This window comes from Siniperca chuatsi, linkage group LG2, assembly GCF_020085105.1.
Source record: "Siniperca chuatsi isolate FFG_IHB_CAS linkage group LG2, ASM2008510v1, whole genome shotgun sequence".
Lineage (NCBI taxonomy): Eukaryota > Metazoa > Chordata > Actinopteri > Centrarchiformes > Sinipercidae > Siniperca > Siniperca chuatsi.
Window position 1 is genome coordinate 5,079,527 of NC_058043.1, and position 20,479 is coordinate 5,100,005.

Genomic DNA, 20,479 nt, shown 5'->3' on the forward strand with positions numbered 1-20,479 from the left:
CTTATAAAGTCACTTTCTTATCCCTTTAATCATCTGACCCCTCAGACTTACGTTGTACAAAACAACGCATTTCTTCTAATAATTAAAGTACTGTGATTACAGAAAGATTACTGCATCACTATCAAAGACAGAAAAGGGCACAGGACTTTCAATAAACATTTTATTTGTGCGCATTGCTGACATATTCAATAAAAACATAAAACAGTGCAAATAAAACTGACAAGATACAGTCCAGTTTACACAGCATGTGGTCTCTTTTTTTTTTCTTTCTTTTTTTTTAGCCACAAGGAGACACTTTAACACCACCTCACTTCCTTCCAGGAGCAGGAACAAGCATGTGTAGAGAAATAACAGATTGATTTTTTGGTGCAGTTAAAGCTAAGAGTTTAGAAGACTGCAGGTTAAATTGGACCCTGACCCACGAACTGAGAAAACAGTTGTGGGTGTGTGGGTGTATCAGGTTTAGCTGCATTCTTCTGCTATGTAAACTTTCAATTTGACATTTCCTGATAAGAGTTTGTACCTGAGGTGTCACCACCAGTCTGATTGTACAGTGGGCTAATACGGTTTTTTACATATTTTAATATCAGTGTACAAAACTGACATAAAAAGTGAAATGTGAAAAAGTACATATAAAGTCATTTATACGTACAGCACTACGCTGATGCTCTCTATAAGCTCTCTATATAATTCTGATGCGGTGCAGCATCAGAATTGAGATATTTGTGAAGAGTGCAAAATACCCTGCTTCCACTGCATATCTTTGGTAAGCAAATCGGAAGGATCGTCACTTGTTAATGCTAAAGATCCTGAAGACAATCTATAATAGTTATCAGTATCAGCCTCAACCATTCAGTGTCAGTTGGTCTCTAACTCAGACCTTATATATATATATTTATTTAAGCAAATACCACTGATACCATTGTCTGATACTTAAGTGACCAATGTAGGTATGTTAACATTGCAGGTTTCGAAGGACACTTCTGGTTTATTACAATTTGGCTGTTGTTTTCTCAGCTTTGGGCAACATTGTACTCAACTACGCAAATTGCTGAGATCTGGGAACAAAGCAACATCACTACAGCAAAGTCCAACAGGGCAACAAACATGAGCAGTCAGACGATCAGACAGGTTGTAAACAACCCAGATTATATCCAGATATAATCCAGATTATCTAAACCATTTTATCTGGAGGTAGAATAGAAAGTGATCACATCTGAAATGTTGGTAAAAATCCCTCATTGGACAGGAAAACTGCGCACAACTACCGTTCGCCTTCTTGACTCTTCCTAATCAAGTTGGCTAACCTGGAGGTTTGGTTCCAATCTGTATGATCGACTGACTCGTGTAAATCTAAGATGACTGCAGCTGCCATCCACTGCGAAGGAGTAATATAAAAACTTTTCAGTGCCAACTTTCATGCATGCTAATCGCTCGACTGTCAGGGGTTGAGCATATTGAAGACGTACTGGAACGCTAAAAATCACAGCTGTAAGTTGTATAGCTGGCTATTTTTATACACCTTGCACCCACATTTGATTGAAAACAACATGCTTATTCTTTTTGAAAATCACTGGAGGAAGCCAAGAAGTTTCACCAAAAAAGTAAAAAACAAGTGCAGATGTAGAAGCAATAAGAGAAAGCAAATAATTCCAGGAATGTACTGAATGTATTGAGCACCAAAGGTGATATATCTTAGATCCTGTAAGGGTGATTTCTTAAGCTACGCAACTGTAAAAACTTTGAAATGTAGGTGTACGTAGGCCTATGTATCATAAAGAGGTATAAATCTGACATTTTACTTCTGAGTAAACGTAAACGACTCTTACTCGGCGATACTGAGAAGTTACAGCCTGACAAAGACACTGCAGCTACCCTTGACGTCTCTGAAGGTGGAGCAGTTGAAGTGAGCCACGAGAGTCTTCTGTCCAGTCTTGTAGGGGGAAAAGAAGAACGCGACGCGTATTCGGTTGCTTGCCTTCAGATCCGAAAGCCTGTGGGTAACACAAGTAATAAAAAAAAACCTCAGAATGGCTCAGTTTGTGGGTAAAACTCTACATTTATGTTGCCTGGTGTTATCCAGATTTTGGATGGGCAACACCACTTTTAATTGATGCAGTGTTGTGCAGTAAAACGTCCCAATATACCAACTAGGGCTGTTGAACCACAATAACAGTTTGGTGCTGAGAGAAATGAGTCTGTAGCACCAAGTATCGAAAACTGTCAAGTACCAAAAGCTAGCATCAAATGTCTCATTAGATTCATAATCTTGTATGCTTATTCTTTGATCAGACAGTTCCTGATTGAAGTCAACATTCTGCTAATTTTAGACTTAAATTTTAGACTTTTATTTAGACAAAATTGTTCTGCAGCTGCTTGTTTTTAGACAAAATTTAACATTTGAGACATTTGGGATCTCCTGTTAAATGAAAAAGGGGGTTTGTAGAAAAGCCCGTTTATATTCCTCAAAGTGAGATATGCAAAAAAGTTTTGGTGTCAGTATATATATCACTATCGCTAGCACTAGAATTGAAACATTTCAACCCAACTCTAATCACAACCCCAATACACATAAACACATAAACACACACACGCATTACTGAAACAAATGACTAGTCAACTGACATTAAATATGTATATTTTGAATTTGATGTTAAACGTTTTAGACATTTTTCAATAAAATGTCTGAAAACATTTGCTGGATGCAGATTTAATTTGTTTTCCTATCATTAAGAATACTTTGGGAAATGTTGGTTGCTTATCAGACCAAGTTAAAAATAAGTCATCACTTTGTAATTATTGGTAACATTTTATAGACTGCAACATTAATAGATCAATCAATTCAATTGTCAATTGTAAAAATAATTATTTGTTATTTGCACCTTTACTTGAAGCAGCCTAAAACCTTGTATAGCATTCCACATGCCCATGAGGTTGTGTTAGACACACACACAAACACACACACACACTCACTTGACTTTAATATCCTCATTCAATAGGCCACTTCCAGTGAGAGTCAGAGTGCAGTCCTTCAGCGTCTCGTCCACCGGGTTCATGAAAACCACTTCCCCAGATGCCTCTTGGTTCAGTCTGGCAGAACTGGAAACCTGGAACGCACACATTTTAACAGATTATTCAAATACACTCAGTCAAAAAGTATCAAAAAGTCCAAAAGTAAGACAGCTTGTAGCATGCCGGACAAAACCAACACAGATTTTAATAAAACAGCAAGCAAAGAACTACTTAAAGAACATTTTAACAATATATATATATAAAAAAATGTTGATGCTTTTGTTGCAAGTAGCAGTAGAAAACAGTGGATATAGACTTTTCTCAAACATGGCTGATGTATTTCACCATTGCCTGAAGTCAACTTTATGTTGCCTCCAGCTCTGTCTGCAAACCCTCATTTATTTTGAATACAGCTGATAACCAGGATGTGAAACACAGCAGATCTCAAGGGGTCTTGGACCATTTAATTAACACCTAGGAACCCCTGAAAATATCCTACTTAGCTCTACTGTTAAAGATTATTTGCACGTTGATAGATGAGGAGCAGCACAGAACATGTGACTGAATGTTAACAACTAATTCTCCTTTTTTAGCCGTGCTAGCAGCACAGCTCTATGGATGACAATGTTGGTCAGTCCACAACTTTGGTCCACATTGAAATATCTCAACAACTTTTTGATGGATTGCCATGTAAGTTTGTGCAGACATTCATGGTCCCCAGAGGATGAAGCCTACTGACTTTGGTGATCTTAGTGCCACCAGCACCACGTGGCTTTCAGTGAAATGTCCTGACAACTACTGGATGGATTGCCATGAAACTCAATATAAATATCCGTGGTGCCTAATCTAGCGCCACCAGTATGTCTCATTTTTGTACAGACACTCATGGTTTCCAGAGGATGAATTCTAATAATGGTCTCCTGACTTTTCCTCTAGCGCCACCACAAGATTGACATTTGTGATTTTGAGTGAAATGTCTCAGCAGCTATTGGATGGATTTGGTGCACAAATTCATGTTCCCCTCAGGATGAATTGTAATAACTTTGGCAATCCTCTGACTTGTTATCGTTTATCGTTTTAGCGTCATCATCAGGCTAAAATTTCAATATGTGCAATACTTTATTTTATGGCAGAATACCTGCAAAACTATTGACATTCCCATCAGCCATAGATGTACTTTGTGTTTAGTGCTAATTAGGAAATGTTAGCATGCTAACACACTATACTAAGATGGTGAACATGGTAAACATTGACCTGCTTTGTATCAACATGTTAGCATTGTCATTGTGAGCATGTTAGCATGCTGAGATTAGCATTTAGCTCAAAGCACTAAGCACTGTGCCTAAGTACGGCATCACAGAATTGATAACGTGGCTGTAGACTCTTTATAGTCTTGTTATATATATTTTATATATATATATATATTATAATCTATATATTATTTTGTTAATTTTGAGATTGGGTTTATTTTTTTATACCAGACTTTGAGTATGAGAAGAGATACCAACAGCTGTCAACTAATGTGACAGACAGATGAACAAAGTCTGATGACAGGTGATTTTAGAGACAGAGAGGCAGAGGTTTTCTACTCACGGTGACAGAGATGGGAGGGTCAAGCAGCACAACATCATACTGAGCCAGGTATGTGTTATTTGGCTTCTGTTTGTCCGTGACCAAGGCTGAAACCTTCATGCTGTCACACTCCATCATGTGTTTATGGTAGGCCAAGAACGGGACCAGGATAGGGATGGACAGATCTCCAAGAGACAGAGGAAGAGAAGGGAGATTTAAAGTCAATTCATCCAAATTCCCCAATAACATACAGTATTTTCTCAACATACAAATAGATATTTGTCAGTCCTTTTAGATATCTCTCTTTGAGATTTCTGCATCCAAAATTCAAAAGTAACATCTCTGTCCAGAGAAATATCCACAGAAGAAGAGTTACCTCTCCCGTGCTGCAGTGTCTCCTCCTTCACCTCAGTCTTGATGGTCACAGATGGTGAGCCGTTGTACCTCATGGCTTGGACGCTGATGTTGATAGTCAGCGGCCTGGCAGCACTGCCCTGAGTGCACAGCACCAGCTTCAGGCTCACATCCTTACCGTCCATCGGTTTGGACACCTGCAGCACCACACAATGAGAAAAATAATTATGTAAGTCATACATGGACCTATCCTGCATGCATCACCCCATTGAATCCAATCCAAAGTGGGTAATAATCATCTGCTTTGCTTTTACTTTTAACCAAAGTCCTAATCAGTGGCTTGCAGAGACTAGGGACGGGGACAAAAATGAAAAATGGGCTCCAACAAGGACACTTAAGCTAATCAAAAGAGTCATTTCCACTGGGGATGGGAGGGTGGCATGTCTCCCTCACTTTAATAGTTTCAGGTTGATTTTCTTATTAAAGGCTCCCTGAACATTGTTGTCTTACTGCCACCATAGTCCAGCAGAGGGAAGATCTGAGTTGAATAAAATGTTAATGCTCATCTGAGTCACAGTTAAAAGCAAGAAGCTTAACGAGCAGCGGCGAGCAGTGCAGCGACGGCTTTGTGTACTTCATTGCCCTGGGTTTTGACTTTCAGGCTACATATAGGCTGCTCTAAATGATTGGTGAAGGTTGTTGGTGCTGTATGCAACCTGAAATGACTGACTGAAGACATTAAAGTGATTGCACATGCCTTTAAGAGCCTCTTAACATTGGCTGTCTGTGGTGCTCCAGAGTATGCTGAATGACACTTAAACGTAACTTGGCATAATTAACTGCCTGTAAGCCATGCTGTATATTAGAAATACATAAATCAAAAGTAATCTTTAAACTTTGATCCATTTAGCTGCTGCTCAAAGCAAACGTTGCCCGCAAGTACAAATTAAATCAATCAGTGATGGTTTTTATAATCTTCATGCATGAATATGCTCGTCATCAATATCGAATAGCATTCTGCCATCATTTCTGTATTAGACTCTTACACACAAATGGCTAACAGCATATGACCCTTGATAAAAAAACAAGAGAAGAAACTGAAAACAGAACATCAACAAAGTGGCATTACAGCCAGAAGAGATTAATATATAAAGCTGTGGGTGAAGATTGTTTACTTTAACACTGCCAAATAAATAAATAGATAAAAATAAAAAATCCAGCAGCCTGCACCTTTCTCCATCAAAGTTCATTCTTTGTTTTTTTATCTAATTTAAATGCTTTTACATCAAACCTAACAGAGAGAGAGAATGGTTATGATAAAAGTAGTACAGACTTAAATAGAATATAATTGAATAGAATATCTTTATTGTCATCGCACATGTACGAGATTAAGTTTGCAGCTTCCGTATTCAATGCTATAAAAACAATAAATAGGGTCAAATTAAAACAATAAATAAAATATTTAAATAAATTATAATATATAATAAATAAGATTCATTCTGTTCAATAGCTCTAAAGGGAAACTTGTAGTTTCTGTGACGTACCTCTTCAAATCGTATGGACACTGGCGGCAGTGAAGGGCAGTGTGGGCCCTCGTTCACCTCCGCCCCTCCATTCTCGAGTCTGGTGACGGCGTAATTATAGACAGACCTCTCCTCCGTTGATCCTGTAAGAGTAGTAATTCAGTCAATCTCCAGAGCCACCGTTGTACAGCATAAACAGCTGAAGTTTGTATGTGATCTGTTTGTCAGGGGAACCCACCCTCTCTTTGTTTGTAAGTGTCGGTGATGTCCATCCTCATGTTGGAGCCGACAGACTTGGTGGAGATGTTCTGACCGACTCTCTTGGTGTCAGACCAGATTTTCACTTTTGAACCATCAGCTTTGATCTGACGGGACACAAAAACACAGACAACAGAAACAACAAAAAGAAACAAATCATTAAACAAAATCGGACATAAAATTTGCTTTTAGAAACTTATATTTGCTGCAGCCCTCAAATATATATAGAATATATATGTTATATTTGGCTGTGGTTAGCCCTGTTATTTTGATAGTTGTCTCTTTTTATTTTTTTATTTTTTAATTATTATTAATATTTTTTTCACTAAAGGCCCCGATATTCACTAAGTGTGAAACTGATGAAGTTAGGCTCAAGCTCTGCTCACTGACCAGCCAGTCAATGCAGTCGGCATTGACCTCGGCGAAGACAAATGGGATGTCATATTTGAGGTCTACGTCTCCGTTCAGGATGGCTTTGACTGGGGCTGGACCACAGCAGTAAACACCTACAGGAGGAGAGACAATCAAAATCATGAAATGACTACGTTTTAGTCAAATGCCAAACATTTGTTGGTTATGATGCCATAGACATCAGCAGAGCAAGATATCTAAAGAACTACTAGCCAGATATACAAGTGATTTGTTTCGGATATTCATGCCCCCCAGAGGATTCATCCTAATGTTTTTGATGATTCCTGATCTTGCTAGCACCATCATCGTCATTTCCTCTTGAGCACAAGAAATATGAACATCTGTCAAAATGTTCACACAAGACATCTGATGGGCACAGATATGTTTTCAATGGGATAAACCCTTTGGAATTGATTGACCCCCTGACCTTCCCTCGAATGTCCTTTTCCCTCAGAACAAACGTTATTCAGAACATTTTTATTTTATTCAGAAATCATCAGTATTTCAGTCTTGGTATAAGTTGAATTATTATTCGAAATTAAGAATATGCATCTAGAAATTCATATTCAGGAGGTTGTTCATATTCTCAGACTCCGCATCAAAGTAATTATTTCACTGCAGAGCTCCCGTTAATACTTGTATGGAAACAAATTACGTTTTTAATATTATTTCCAAAATAATACCCAGAAATAAATGAGTTGAAGAAGGTATGAAGATAATTCTTACATTTGCTGCAAACATTTTTTTTTCTTTCTAAATCCCTATTTGGATGGAATTGGAATAATTGAGCAAAGGTGTCAATAAAATCTCAGAGTAGAAAGAGGTCAGCATGTACAATTAGGACAAGAAACAAGTTCATAAGAGCAGGGAAGAAAATGTGTCCAGAGTCTGTACCATCACTCTTCTCCTGTGGTGTTGGATCCACAACTTGCCAGCCGTCATATTTGCCATCCTTAGCCAGGTCTGGCCGCTTCATCCACGCCTCCACCCACACGTGGAAGTTCCTAAAACACAAATCAACAGTCAGATTCTGCAGTAGACTGAAACACAACACTGGAGAACTGATTTAGAAGGACCACAACATTCTGTAGCGCTGTGAAATCTATCTGAAGCACCTTAATCTGCTCAAAGTACAACACTGTAGATCACTGTAACTCCTCTAGCTCTGGAACATTCTTGGTTTGAAAACAGGGTACATACTACAGCGCCTACAGATCCCCCCCAGACATGTTTTAAGACATATAAAAATACTCTGCTTGGAATAATAATTTGTGTCTATGTTTTTTCCACAAAAAAAGTTCAATTACCTTGTTAAAATGTCTTAAATTTTCATCTACTCCCACTCCCTCATTGAAAAACCTAGAATATATGAATATCAAATATTTTTTATTTCAAAAGTTTAACTGCTGGACACAAAATGTCTCCTACTTTGAGAATGTACTCTATTCTCAGTGTACGTGCACTGTAGGCTTCAAGTTTTCACATCACACTTGTGTAAGTTGCATACTGGACCACGACTGGATTCATTTGGAGTCGTGAGTCCAATATTCATTTTAGCTCTGTTTTTGATCTCTACCACCTCCTGAGGGAAATATCTGGCTCTTTAGCTGCTAAATGCTCCACTATGTTCACCAGCTAGTGTACAGTGAGTTTTTGGAGCTATGAGTGCAGTGAGAGTGAATCAAAACAGTCATTTTGCAGACGGATGGCTACAGAATGAACAGAAACTCGCTATAAAGCTTTGTAAAGCCGAGGGGAGCTGCAGATTCAGGTGATGCTTCTCTGTAGGTTCATTATCATGAGTGACCCCTTTCACACTGTCTCTGTGCTCATGTTTCTAGTCTCAATAGAACACAGTGTGTTACTCTTTGGCTCATGTTTTGAGGTATATACTGTAAAAGGTCCATAAAGGCCCCGCAGTACAAGATGGAGACCTTTAGAACAACAATGTAATGAGTAGTTATTATCATCATGTAATAACACACTCAGTATTTTGAGAAACATTTAAAAAGTCTGGAACAGTATTTTACCTATATTGTTTTCTGATATATGAGTATTATGGTCTTCTGTGCTGCGCACTTGATGTGTTGGAAAAGCCTCAGAAATAGCATTTAAAGCATCATGGACAACAATGACATTCTTTATTGGCGGATCAAAAACTCTTGGGTGTGATGACTTAAGGCGAGTCACTGTTTGACATGTTGACATGATTTTTGGCCTGATAATGTGTCTCATCACACCTCTTTACTTTGATCTGACCTTTAAAAGCTGGGAACACTTTTCCTCCTGGGAAATTGGCATATTGCTATGGTTTATTTAGTGTTATTTTTTTCATGCCAGATTGCACTTATTTAATTGCCTCTGAGGCGTGACACTGGTCTGGAACAGTACATTGCACACCCATGTTTTATAACACAGTGTGCCAAACACCTGAGGAATTCAAGTGTGAACTATTTTGAGCCTTGACACCACTGACCTGATAATTTGTTGGCATAGTGAGTCACATGAATTTAAGTGGCTCAAATCAATATTTTTATATTAACAATGGATCATATGACTACTTTTATGTGAAAATGTAGTGACAAACCCACCAAGAATTATCCCAGAGTTCTAAAGAGCGTTTTAGTGCCTTTCAGCTCATTGTTTTGGTTCACTCTCACCGGTCTCATAGCGTCGTTTCCAGCCGCAGCTGTTTTCGGTGCTCTAAAAACCACCTGTACACATTCAGAAGACCTAGAGGAACTACATCTCCTGTGGTCTGAATAATTAGGTTCAAAGAATACAGAATTTGTTTACTTTTATTGAAAAATGGATATTTACCCTTTTTACCTATTGATGGGTGATGGGTATAAGATGAAAAAGTGTATTTGTTAAAGAATATTGTGAAAGGTTGATTGTGATTTTATACATCTATGACCATATATATTTATGGTCATAGATATTTTTTGGCAATTTGTGTATCAACTAAGATCAATGGTATTTAGTAAAAATTTTGGAGGAATAGGATGATTGTAATGTTTTGTATATATATGGTATCTATGGTGATATATATCAGTCACATGACAGATCAAAGTATTGTATATAAGGAAACCGGAAACAAGGCAAGCTAGCCGAAAACGTTTGGTGAATAAAGCAAAGCGGTGTACTGGAGAAGAGTTGTGTGAGTTTGATGGACTTGCATTGCAGCTCACACTCGCTGTGTGTGTGTGTGTGTGTGTGTTCTCAAAGTAAGAAATTGTAGCTTCTGTGTCTCACCAAATACTATCATTGGATTTTTTCTCTCTGACTCCGTAGTCGGCATGGTACACGTCGATGATCAGATTGCTGTTGTTGTCGTGGGCTGACTCGAAGTTGGTGATCACACGGCAGGGGATGCCCAGCAGGCGCAGCACTGGAACCAAACACAAAGATTCATTCAAATAAGTTCATATCACCGTGCTGGTTTCTCACCATTCTGCAGCTCCATTAGACAACCATTAAAGCGCAGAACAGATACTCATATTTACACTTTTTATATGTACAGCACAGAATGAGCAGAGAAACAATAAGACACGTCTTTGTAGCTAAATGCTACCCTAGTTTGTTCAAATTGAATGAGACATTTGCGTAAACGTAAATCAGTTTGTCTTTCTTTTTGTTGTTGCATCTTGTTATCATCTTTACTAAGCTGCCATGGTGCCAAAATCAGGACCATCATTCCAATTTTAATTTACTGTAACAGCAACACAGACAAATTCAGACTTAAATACAAGTCACATGCAGGTTTGCGCCTTTGGAGCCGACTCCAAACAGCTTTTTCCCGCTTGGTAGTGTGACTTACTCCTAACACATACAAGATCGTGATGTACATAAACTGAAGCTGACTAAGATTCAATAGCATTCCTTGTTGAACCACAGGGAATACTTGTTTCAGCTAATACACCTTGTGAGGGAAACTATAGTGTTGGCAGAGACACAAGGGAGGCGGCTGTTATTAAAAGATTTAAGCTACTACAGTATCTCTGGAATCCTCCAACAGTCATGTCATCAATGTCAATATGATGAGTCAGATCACTGTTTTAATTACATGTGAAAAATACAACACGTTTCAGTGTTGCAGTGCTCTATTCTTAGTCATATTATAACATAATATTTACAACTAAAGTGATGGTACATAGCATATTATCATTATTCTTACTTATTTTACTCATTTTAGTTGCAATGACAATGAATATTCATTTAAAGTTTTAAGAAAGCAGGGGGAGATACTTAAGAAGCAACATATTTGTATTAGGGCTGCAACTAAAGATAATTATTATTATCAATTAAATTGTGAGGTTTTTTATTAATTGATCATTTGTTTGATTTATAAAATGTTTATGTTTATTAAATAGAGAAAACTGTCCATTGCAATTCCCTAGTGCCCAAGGTGATCGCTTCAAATTACTTGCATTGCCCCAAACAATTCTAGACGCACATATATTCAATTTGCAATGATATAAAACAGAGAAAAGTAGCAAATGCTCACATTTGAGAAGATGGCAACAGCCGATGTTTGGCATTTTTCCTTAATTAATGGCTTACTTAACAATTAATCAAGTAACGACTGACGAATCGATTATTTGAGTAACTGTTTCAGAACTAATATTTATCTTTACAGATGTTCCAGGTGTGAGGACCTGCAGAGTCAGATGTTACTGTACCTGAGCACATGACTCCGGCGAACACCCAGCACTGCCCGTACTTGACCGGCTGGCAGTTGGTTTTAAACCAGCTTTTAAGGATGGCGTGACTGCCATTCCACTGAGAGGGTAAGACCCCGCCCGGATAGAAATCTCCCCAGCATCCCTGCAGGACACCGCGGTCGTCTTGAGAGTTGATCTGGAAGAAAACAGACAAACAAAGAAATTCTCATTCTCATAATGTGACTTTTTTTCTCAAAATTACAACTTTATTTTGTCAGATTTTCCCTCCAAAGAATGGCCCAACATCTCTGTCACACAGGAAACATTTGCCAAGTCTTTTTTATATTTTAAAAAATGACATCATATACATCTGCTGTCTTCTTCTTCACCTCTTTATTGACACATTGTTAACATTTACATAACATTACCGCCACCAACTGACAATACTTGGAACTGCATGAAACTAAAAGATGATAGAGCTGCTCCACTCCAAACGTCAAACTTTTGAATATACTGTATCACTATACTATATATTTGTTAAACTGCAGACTTAGTGAAAAAAATTATGAATTATTTATTTATATTTATAACTGCGGGTGTGATGGTAAATTATAAAGTGAGAAACTCTTTATTAACGTTTGATGTACTTTCTAAAAAGCCATTAAGTCTGTGTGAAGTTATGAATGTTAAGTCATTCATAAAGGGTCTTTAGTTTCTAAATGTATAATGAGCCAAAAAGATTTTTTAAAAAGCAAGCTAAAAAAGAGCAAATTTACTAAGAATATAGATCAGTCAGCTCGGCCACCTGGCAAGTTCATATTAATGGCATACTAATGATCCTTAAAACATTAGTAAATGATTTACTAACCATAATAAAGCCATTAATTAAAACTTATAAACCCACATGCCATATTAGTTAATTTTTTATTTAAACAAGTCATGTCACTGAGATGAAGATCTCTTTTTTAAGAGAGAGCTGCGTAACATGCTTACACTGACAATGCTAACATTCTAAATGTAAAGCAGGTATAATGTTTACCATGTTCACCATCTTAGTTTATGGTGTTAGCATGCTAACATTTGCAATTGGCAGTGAACACCCACGCTGAAAATCCTACTTTTTATTCATTTAGCAGTTGAAAGTTTTAATTTGCAGCACACTCTGTCCCCAGTCCAAACAAAAGGTCTTCCTCTTCATTGCACCATTGCTGGATTTTGGTACACAACAGTCAAAAATGTCCCATCAATAAAGCCCATAAATATCAGTGCAACATTGCTTTGCTGCTATAAAAGCTTTGTGGAGGTATTAATAAAAAAACACAACGAGCATGTCCTACCATGGCGCTGACCACGCGGCTGACGTAGATGGGGTTACAGCGAGCAGAAACATCACTAGCTGGGTCATTCAGGCATTTCTGGTTGAGGTCCAATATCATCATACAAATGTCCACCATGTTGTCCTCAAACTGGACAGAAGGAGACAGGAAGAGAGGCGCTGCCCTTAAATTTTATGACAAAAGCCGCGTCCCCAATCGGGAAAAAATTGATTTTTAGGTCAGTGGTTAGGGTTAGGGTAGGTGTCCAGGTGATGAATGTAAGTCTATGTAATGTCCCCAAAATCGACATAAGTAAACGTGTGTGTGTGTGTGTGTGTGTGTGTGTACCTGTCCATAGTCCCAGTTCATAGGGGAGATGTAGTTTCCACTTCCTTTGTAGATGATTCCATGTTCATTCATCACATACTCCTGTCTCTGCGCCACATCAGACAGAAACACCCAGTCATCTGCAGAGAGAGTGAATTAATTCAGACAGACAGACAGACAGACAGAGAGACAGACAGATGATAGGTTGATAGATTAGATAGTTTAGATGTATTCAGTTTAGAAGTATTCACATAAGTTAAAGTCCTGCATTACTTAAGTAAACGTACATAAGCATTATCAGCAAAATGTACTTAAAGTATCAAAAGTAATAGATAGCAATATATAACAATGATAATCTATATAACAAGAGATAGATAGATAGATAGATAGATAGATAGATAGATAGATAGATAGATAGATAGATAGATAGATAGATAGATAGATAGATAGATAGATAGATAGATAGACAGACAGACAGACAGATAGACAGACAGACAGACAGACACTCAACCTACCGGGACACCAGGGGTTGAAGAGCACCACCGGCTTTGCCAGCAACATTTCCTGATTCCTGTGTGTCACATGCATCAAGTACTCCCCTATGGGGGTGTCAGCCGGGGGGGTAATGATCAGGTTCAAGAGGCCTGTTTTGGGGGAGGAGCTCTTGTGAAGCTCTATCTTCCACACTGCCTTTGCTGATGGTGAACAGTTGGCGGTATTTGGGACACCGAAGAATGACAGCGTCCCTCGGTCATAGGACGGATGTTTTCCTGTAGAGAGGAGCCACTGAGTGAGTCAGACATCAATTTATTGTTGTAACAATCCTCTATGTCCATCCATCCAAATGCCTTGAAAAGACCAAAACTAAGCCAAAGTCTGAAATAGCTTGGTTTTCCTCAGTGCCATACTGCTCTACAAAGGCAGAGAGCGGTGACTGCAGAAGCAGTAAAACTGAAAACAAATGGTGTAAAGTTTTCAGGCTAGTGTAAAGGAGCCATTGGACAATCATCAGGGGAAACACAGTATCTACAAACTCAATATGTTCTATGCTGACAGGATGCAGAATCATTGCGAGACAATGCAAATCAGTCACACCTTCATCATTCGAACACTGAATTGAACTCATGTCCAACATGTTATCAAGTTGTGAACAAGTCGCATTTAGACTCTCAGGACACCAAGACCTGTTCCTAAACACCCATTCTTTGATCACATTAACTACAGATAGTGACGATGAACTTGTCTTGATCTGATAAAACCCACTGTCAGCGTACACACATTATTATTCTTATTCATGGGAAAGTCTACTATAGGCATTCATCGGATGCATTCTTTTAAAAACATGTTTTAATGTATTTATTACTGATTGATTGTTTGCTGGTGAACCTGCTTGTCTGTATTCTAACACTATGTTGTTTATATTTGTATGACTCTATGGAGATGTAGGGGTTGGTGATTAATCAAAGCTAGCCTTCACTTGATCTCTCCTATAGATCAATAGGAGTAACAGTAGTTACTCCATTTTGGCTTTGTAGGGCAGCATAGACATCCATTGTTGTCCAAAAGCAATTCAAAACAAACACCAACCTGTCTTTGCGACGATGCTGAGCGGGTGAAGGTCAGGGTTGAAACATTGTGTGAGTTCGAGGGTCAGGGTGAAGGGCTGGCCTCGCCTCACAATCAGCTGATCCACTGAGATTTCACTGGTGTGGTGTTCAGTGTTGTTGGTCTTGCATTGGAGGTCCACTCCCTTATAGACTGAAAGAAATTAAACAACAGAATCTGTTAAAAGAATATCTGTACATCAGGTTACCAAAAGAGATAGCAAAAGTTCATGAACTGTTTAAAAAAAAAAAAAAATTTATATGATGGCAGTAATTTTTAACTTCATTACTATCCACTTTTTATAAAAAAAGCAAATCTCCAAGTAGGAGAAGCAAAGAACTTGTTCATCCGTGACAATAAGAAAGATAGTGGCACCATTTAATTAATTTCCATCAACCAAACTGGCTGTCGTCCAGACAGCGAATGTGGAGGCGAGCGTTTACTTTCACACGCATATTTCCTTACCACATAACTCCACATCAATGACATTTTACACTCTGATGAGTGTGTTTACATATTTTAACCACCTATCACTCTCCACCCTGCCCTGCCCCATTTCTGCCACTATTGTTGGACAGCACAGTAACTTTTAACAAGCTGAGCCAGTTTGCTGAGGTGAATCCAGGTCTCTGCACAGCCTCAGTGCAGCTCAGCGAGCATGGCCCACACCTCAGTATCTGTCTGTCTGAGGCAGACTTCGAACCACGCCACTGATCAATTTTCTATTTTACATGTAAAGGGGCATTAAGTGGTCTGTGACCTTGTAGAAACTCATTATGTAATAACATAATGCAAAATGTACCCAGTAAGCATGATTTTGATCATTTGCAGGTCAACAGATATCTAGACATACAGGTTAAAACTTTTTTTTTTAGATAGAATACAACTTTAAGGATGAGAACGATCTGTCAGAATGCTTAAGGCTTTATCTCCTGTCCTGGCGGTATACAGCTCACTCAGCTTCATCTGGGGCTTCCCAATTATTTTGCTGGCAATGGCAACTATTCTAGCCAGCTTACGCCAAAACCTGCAGTTCAGGTGACGAGCCATGAAGTCAGGTGGAATGTTCAAACTCTCAATCAGTTAAACAGTTTCTAAGACCGACGGACTCACTTGAAAACAGTTAAGTCTCCTAAGAAGATGAAGCCATGGTGTGCGTTTCTTGAAAATATAGTTTAGTATTTTCAGAGAAGCTCAATTAGAAGTCCAGGATATTTTAAACGTTCAGCCATCAAATACAAAAGGCTCTGTTGTGAAATCCTGCTTGGCACAAATGATCCTATCTTCAGTCTCATCATCATTGGTCTCCAAATTGCTACTTTTGCAGGAGAAAGAACAAATCCATGAGGAACATTTGTAGTGAGCAAGTCTCTCTGGCCTCTCTCTGGCTGCTTAGAAAGAAAAGCTTTTATCCACTGAATTAAGTCACCACTAACCCCAAGATCCACGAGTCTTTGTAAAAGGACATGCGTCTTGAAAGAGTTAAAAGCTGAACAAAAATTCCCAAATAAAACTCCTTTAAAATAAATAATAAAAGCAAATCCTTTAGGATGCATAAGGTGTTTAGTAATGATATTAAACATAGTCAGCAGTGCATCATCTGTAACTCTGTGACTTTTATAAGCAAATTGAAGTGGGTCAAAATGTTTAACAAGTACTGGAATAACCTTGTAAAGAGCACAGTGTGTAGCTAAGACCTGATTCACATTGAAATATTGTCAATTAAATGTTAAAACAATAATGGCTATTAGACGTCCTTTGAGCTGCAAATCACCAAATCAGTGCTTATAGTTGCAGAGAGAGCTCAACGCACTGCACCAAGAATACACAGGCAAAATTAAATATGCAAATAAATAAAACACAAGCAAGCGCTGATTTTAGCTTTATATTTAAATAAATGTCTATACTGCTTGACAGTATTGCATACTCTGTATATGCTTGTTCCAAAACATCAGTTCAGCTACATGAAGCTTTTATTGCATTAAATATACTAAGTTAAAACACAGTGCCTTTAGCTGCATCATTACGTTAAATGGCAAAAAATTAAAGATGTGCATAATTGTACGTATTGGCCCAAAGCGTATTATTCCATATTTACCCATAGGTCAACATCAGACGTTTGGTATTTTCAGCATGTTAAAAGTTACTGTGCTGTCTAGCAATAGTGGCAGAACCTAGGGCAGGGCAGGGTGGAGAGTGATAGGTGGTGAAAATATGTAAACATACTCATCAGAGTGTAAAATGTCACTGATGTGGAGTTATGTGGTGAGGAAATATGCGTGTGAAAGAAAACGCTCGCCTCCACATTCGCTGTCTGGACGACAGCCTGGAACAGTTTGTCAACCCTCGACATCTCGCGGGATCGACACACACGTCTCACACAAACACAGTCCTGTGTATATTGTAATAAAAAAATCTAATAAAAACTCATAATGTAATAACCTGTGTAAGTGCCTATAATGTAATAAAAGGTTTGAACATATAACATAAATAATCAAACATTTTGTAATAACACACAGAACTACAGCTTAAGGGCATTTTTAAGTGTTTTATGAATTTAAAGTATGACTAACATGATTTTTTACATGACCACTATGGGCAACCATAAAAATTTCACTAATCATATTTGATGTTTTTCTCTTGTACACAAGTGTTGGGCGTGAAAGAGATGGTCATGTAAACATTTAAAATTAGATTTGGTCGATGCAAATGAATTAAATGATTGATGTCGCTGTGTTTGTCACTCACAAACACAATCCTGAAGCAGTTTAAGCTGCAAGAGGCAAACTGATTCAAACATCCACCCAACATCTCAGAGTCTTAAAGTGCAAGCTGTGCCTGGTAAGTGGCAGAGACAAGTTTGTGCAACTCGAGATGAAAACATGAACCCTACAAGTCTAAAATAGCACGAGGAGATACCTTTACGGTCACCTCAAATGACCTGGAGTCAATTCCTGACAAAATTTGAGCTTGTTTAAGTTTAGCTTTTCATTGTTCCTTTTTTGAACAACTTGTTTTAAACCTTAAAGCTGCACTTCAGCTCTACAGAGCATTTTAGCCTCCGTCTGCTCACTGTTTTGGTTTTCCAGCCCGCAAATGTACTGCTGTCTTTCACCGCTATCATCAGCATCTTTCCAGCAGCAGCAGCTGTTTTCAGCGAACAAGCTTTGATAAGCATACTGTGAACTTCCTGCTCAGCACCAAACGACAGACACACTATGTTAGCTTATAATGATAATTATAATTACTTTATTTATCCCTGTGGGGAAATTCATCTTTTCACTCTGATTAGTATTTTCACACTCACAGGTCTAAGCACACACAGAAACCTATACACATGCAGATGCTGTGGAGAGATGTCAGGAAAAAAAACCTTTGGTGAGGCAGCTTTTAGCTTTTATGCCTCGAGCCGCTGAAACAGTCTGCTGTCAGCTGGAAAGTGCTGAAATCTTTAAACTTCTTCAGCCTGACTTTTGATTAAGAATGGTTTATAGACATTATTTACTTTATTTTATTCACTTATTTTACTGTATTTGTTGCAAAATGTTATTCTATTTTATTATTATTTATATTGTTTTTATCCACCTTATCAATTTGATTTTTTATTTTGTTTTGTCTTTTTAATATATTTTATCTAGTTTTTAGTCTAGCTTTTATCTAACTCTATTTTATTATTATTATAGCTTTTAAATCTATTTTATTGTGTTTCATTGTCATCATTTTGATCTTTGTTTTGTCCTTTTAATCTATTTAATCTAGTTTTTTTTATCTAGTTTTTATTTCCCTCTGTCATGGTCTACACTTGTTCTGTCTGGTTATCGGCTTGTCAGTCATCTGTGAAGCACTTTATACCTTGTTTGGAAGTGCTATAGAAACAAAGGTTATTATTGTTAGTCTCCAGTGGCTGTCAAACAGCTTTCTAGAAAACATTTTCTAAATTTAATTTCAGTCCCCATTGAGTTTTATACATCATCCCCTAAAATGTGAAATTTCAGCTTACTAAGCAATGGTGTATACTTTTGCCCAAACATATTCTGCAGCCAAACACAACATTAAGTAATTCATTCATATACATACAATGTGCGCAAGCAGGTTCGTGGTGTCTCACTGGATGCAGAGACCCACACGGGACAAGATACGATGATACAGTTACTTAAAACAGATACGAAGGTTAAAAACATCTATTGGTGTACTTACTAGTTTCGCTCCTCTCAGATGTCATCTTTCCAGAAGTTTCTTTCTTACAATAGTAGATATAAAGACAGGAAAATGCACACTGGCAGGCAGTCAGCAGCACAGTGACAGGTGATTCAGTGCTGATTGAATTTAAAGCATCTTCGAAGCCCAACCCCATCTCAAATGAACACAAAACAGGTCTTGCAACCTGGATTGTTAACCACTTCCTGGGAGGTAAAACACTGCGGCTGCAATCAGGTGTTACAGATGTCAATGACTGAAAATGCAGCCATTACGTTATATTAATTTGCTTTTGTCCAGAGCAACTTATGAGTGTGTTTATGTGGACACTAATATCCCCTCAGTATTATGACTGCATTTTATACTATACTGACTACTGTATGCTTTTTGGAGTACTCCAATAGAAGCCGGGGTACTGTGGCAAGTAAACATCTGACCCAGGTTTCTGATCACTGTGTGATGGGTGCAGGCGCTTCCTTAGATTACGTTAGCAGTTAGTAGGTGACTGCTTATGTTTATCATCATAAACATTTACAGTCTGCACACTGACACACATTTTAGCTGCTAAATGCTCCACCATGTTCACCAGCTAGTCTCTAACTGTGTCGGTCTGCTGTTTGGTGCTGAGCAGGTAGTGTGCTGTGGGTTTTTAGAGCTTTTTGAAAATAGCTGCCTAAATAGCGGTGAGAGCGAAGCAGAACAGTAAAGTAAACCCAGAGAGCTAAACATTGAGCTGAAACTCGCTATAAAACTCTGCAGAGCTGCAGATTCAAGAGATTATTCTCTGCAGGTTCAGTACTATGAGCGGCCCCTTTCACATTGAAACATTGTTATTAAAAAATATTGATTATGGCCACTTTAAGCACCTATTCATCAAGTATTAAAAAGGAGTTGATTATTATTTTAAAAAGGCATCAGGTAATCTATCTATCTATCTATCTATCTATCTATCTATCTATCTATCTATCTATCTATCTATCTATCTATCTATCTATCTATCTTATACTACCATGGCAACCACTACCTCTCAAAAGATGTGATATTGATAGACAGGTATCTATCCAACTTTATGATTAGTAGATGTAATTTGCATTATTGATTACTTAAATTCTGTAAGAGGTGATAATATTACATAGAACCTACATTTTATATGATTTTAAGTTATCATGTCATATTTGTTGCAGCGATCTGTGTGCGGCACCATTTACACTCAAGTAAACGGGAGTTATGTGGAACCCAG

The 20,479-nt window shown here is 38.0% G+C and overlaps 1 protein-coding gene across 1 annotated transcript; it reads right to left on the reverse strand.

The window, feature by feature from the left end:
- Positions 1–146: 146 nt before the first annotated feature.
- Positions 147–19,375, reverse strand: tgm8 (transglutaminase 8). Its single transcript, XM_044221637.1, has 15 exons — positions 19,240–19,375; positions 15,025–15,195; positions 13,953–14,207; positions 13,459–13,577; positions 13,132–13,260; positions 11,813–11,990; positions 10,386–10,521; positions 8,025–8,134; positions 7,110–7,225; positions 6,700–6,826; positions 6,483–6,604; positions 4,961–5,135; positions 4,606–4,769; positions 2,974–3,107; positions 147–1,994 (listed from the first exon to the last, which is right to left on the reverse strand). Exons 1-15 carry the CDS (start codon positions 19,262–19,264, stop codon positions 1,847–1,849), a joined length of 2,109 nt encoding a protein of 702 aa, XP_044077572.1. The 5' UTR covers positions 19,265–19,375; the 3' UTR covers positions 147–1,846.
- Positions 19,376–20,479: the final 1,104 nt, after the last annotated feature.

Bases quoted from the DNA above. Each gene is read 5' to 3' on its own strand.
- tgm8 (XM_044221637.1), bottom strand. From the start codon at position 19,264: ATGACATCTGAGAGGAGCGAAACTA. The intron at 7,226-8,024 runs GTACAGACTCTG...CTCCTCCTGTAG, and splicing joins ACCACAGGAGAAGAGTGATG to GTGTTTACTGCTGTGGTCCA. The intron at 4,770-4,960 runs GTAACTCTTCTT...TGTCTCTTGGAG, and splicing joins GACACTGCAGCACGGGAGAG to ATCTGTCCATCCCTATCCTG.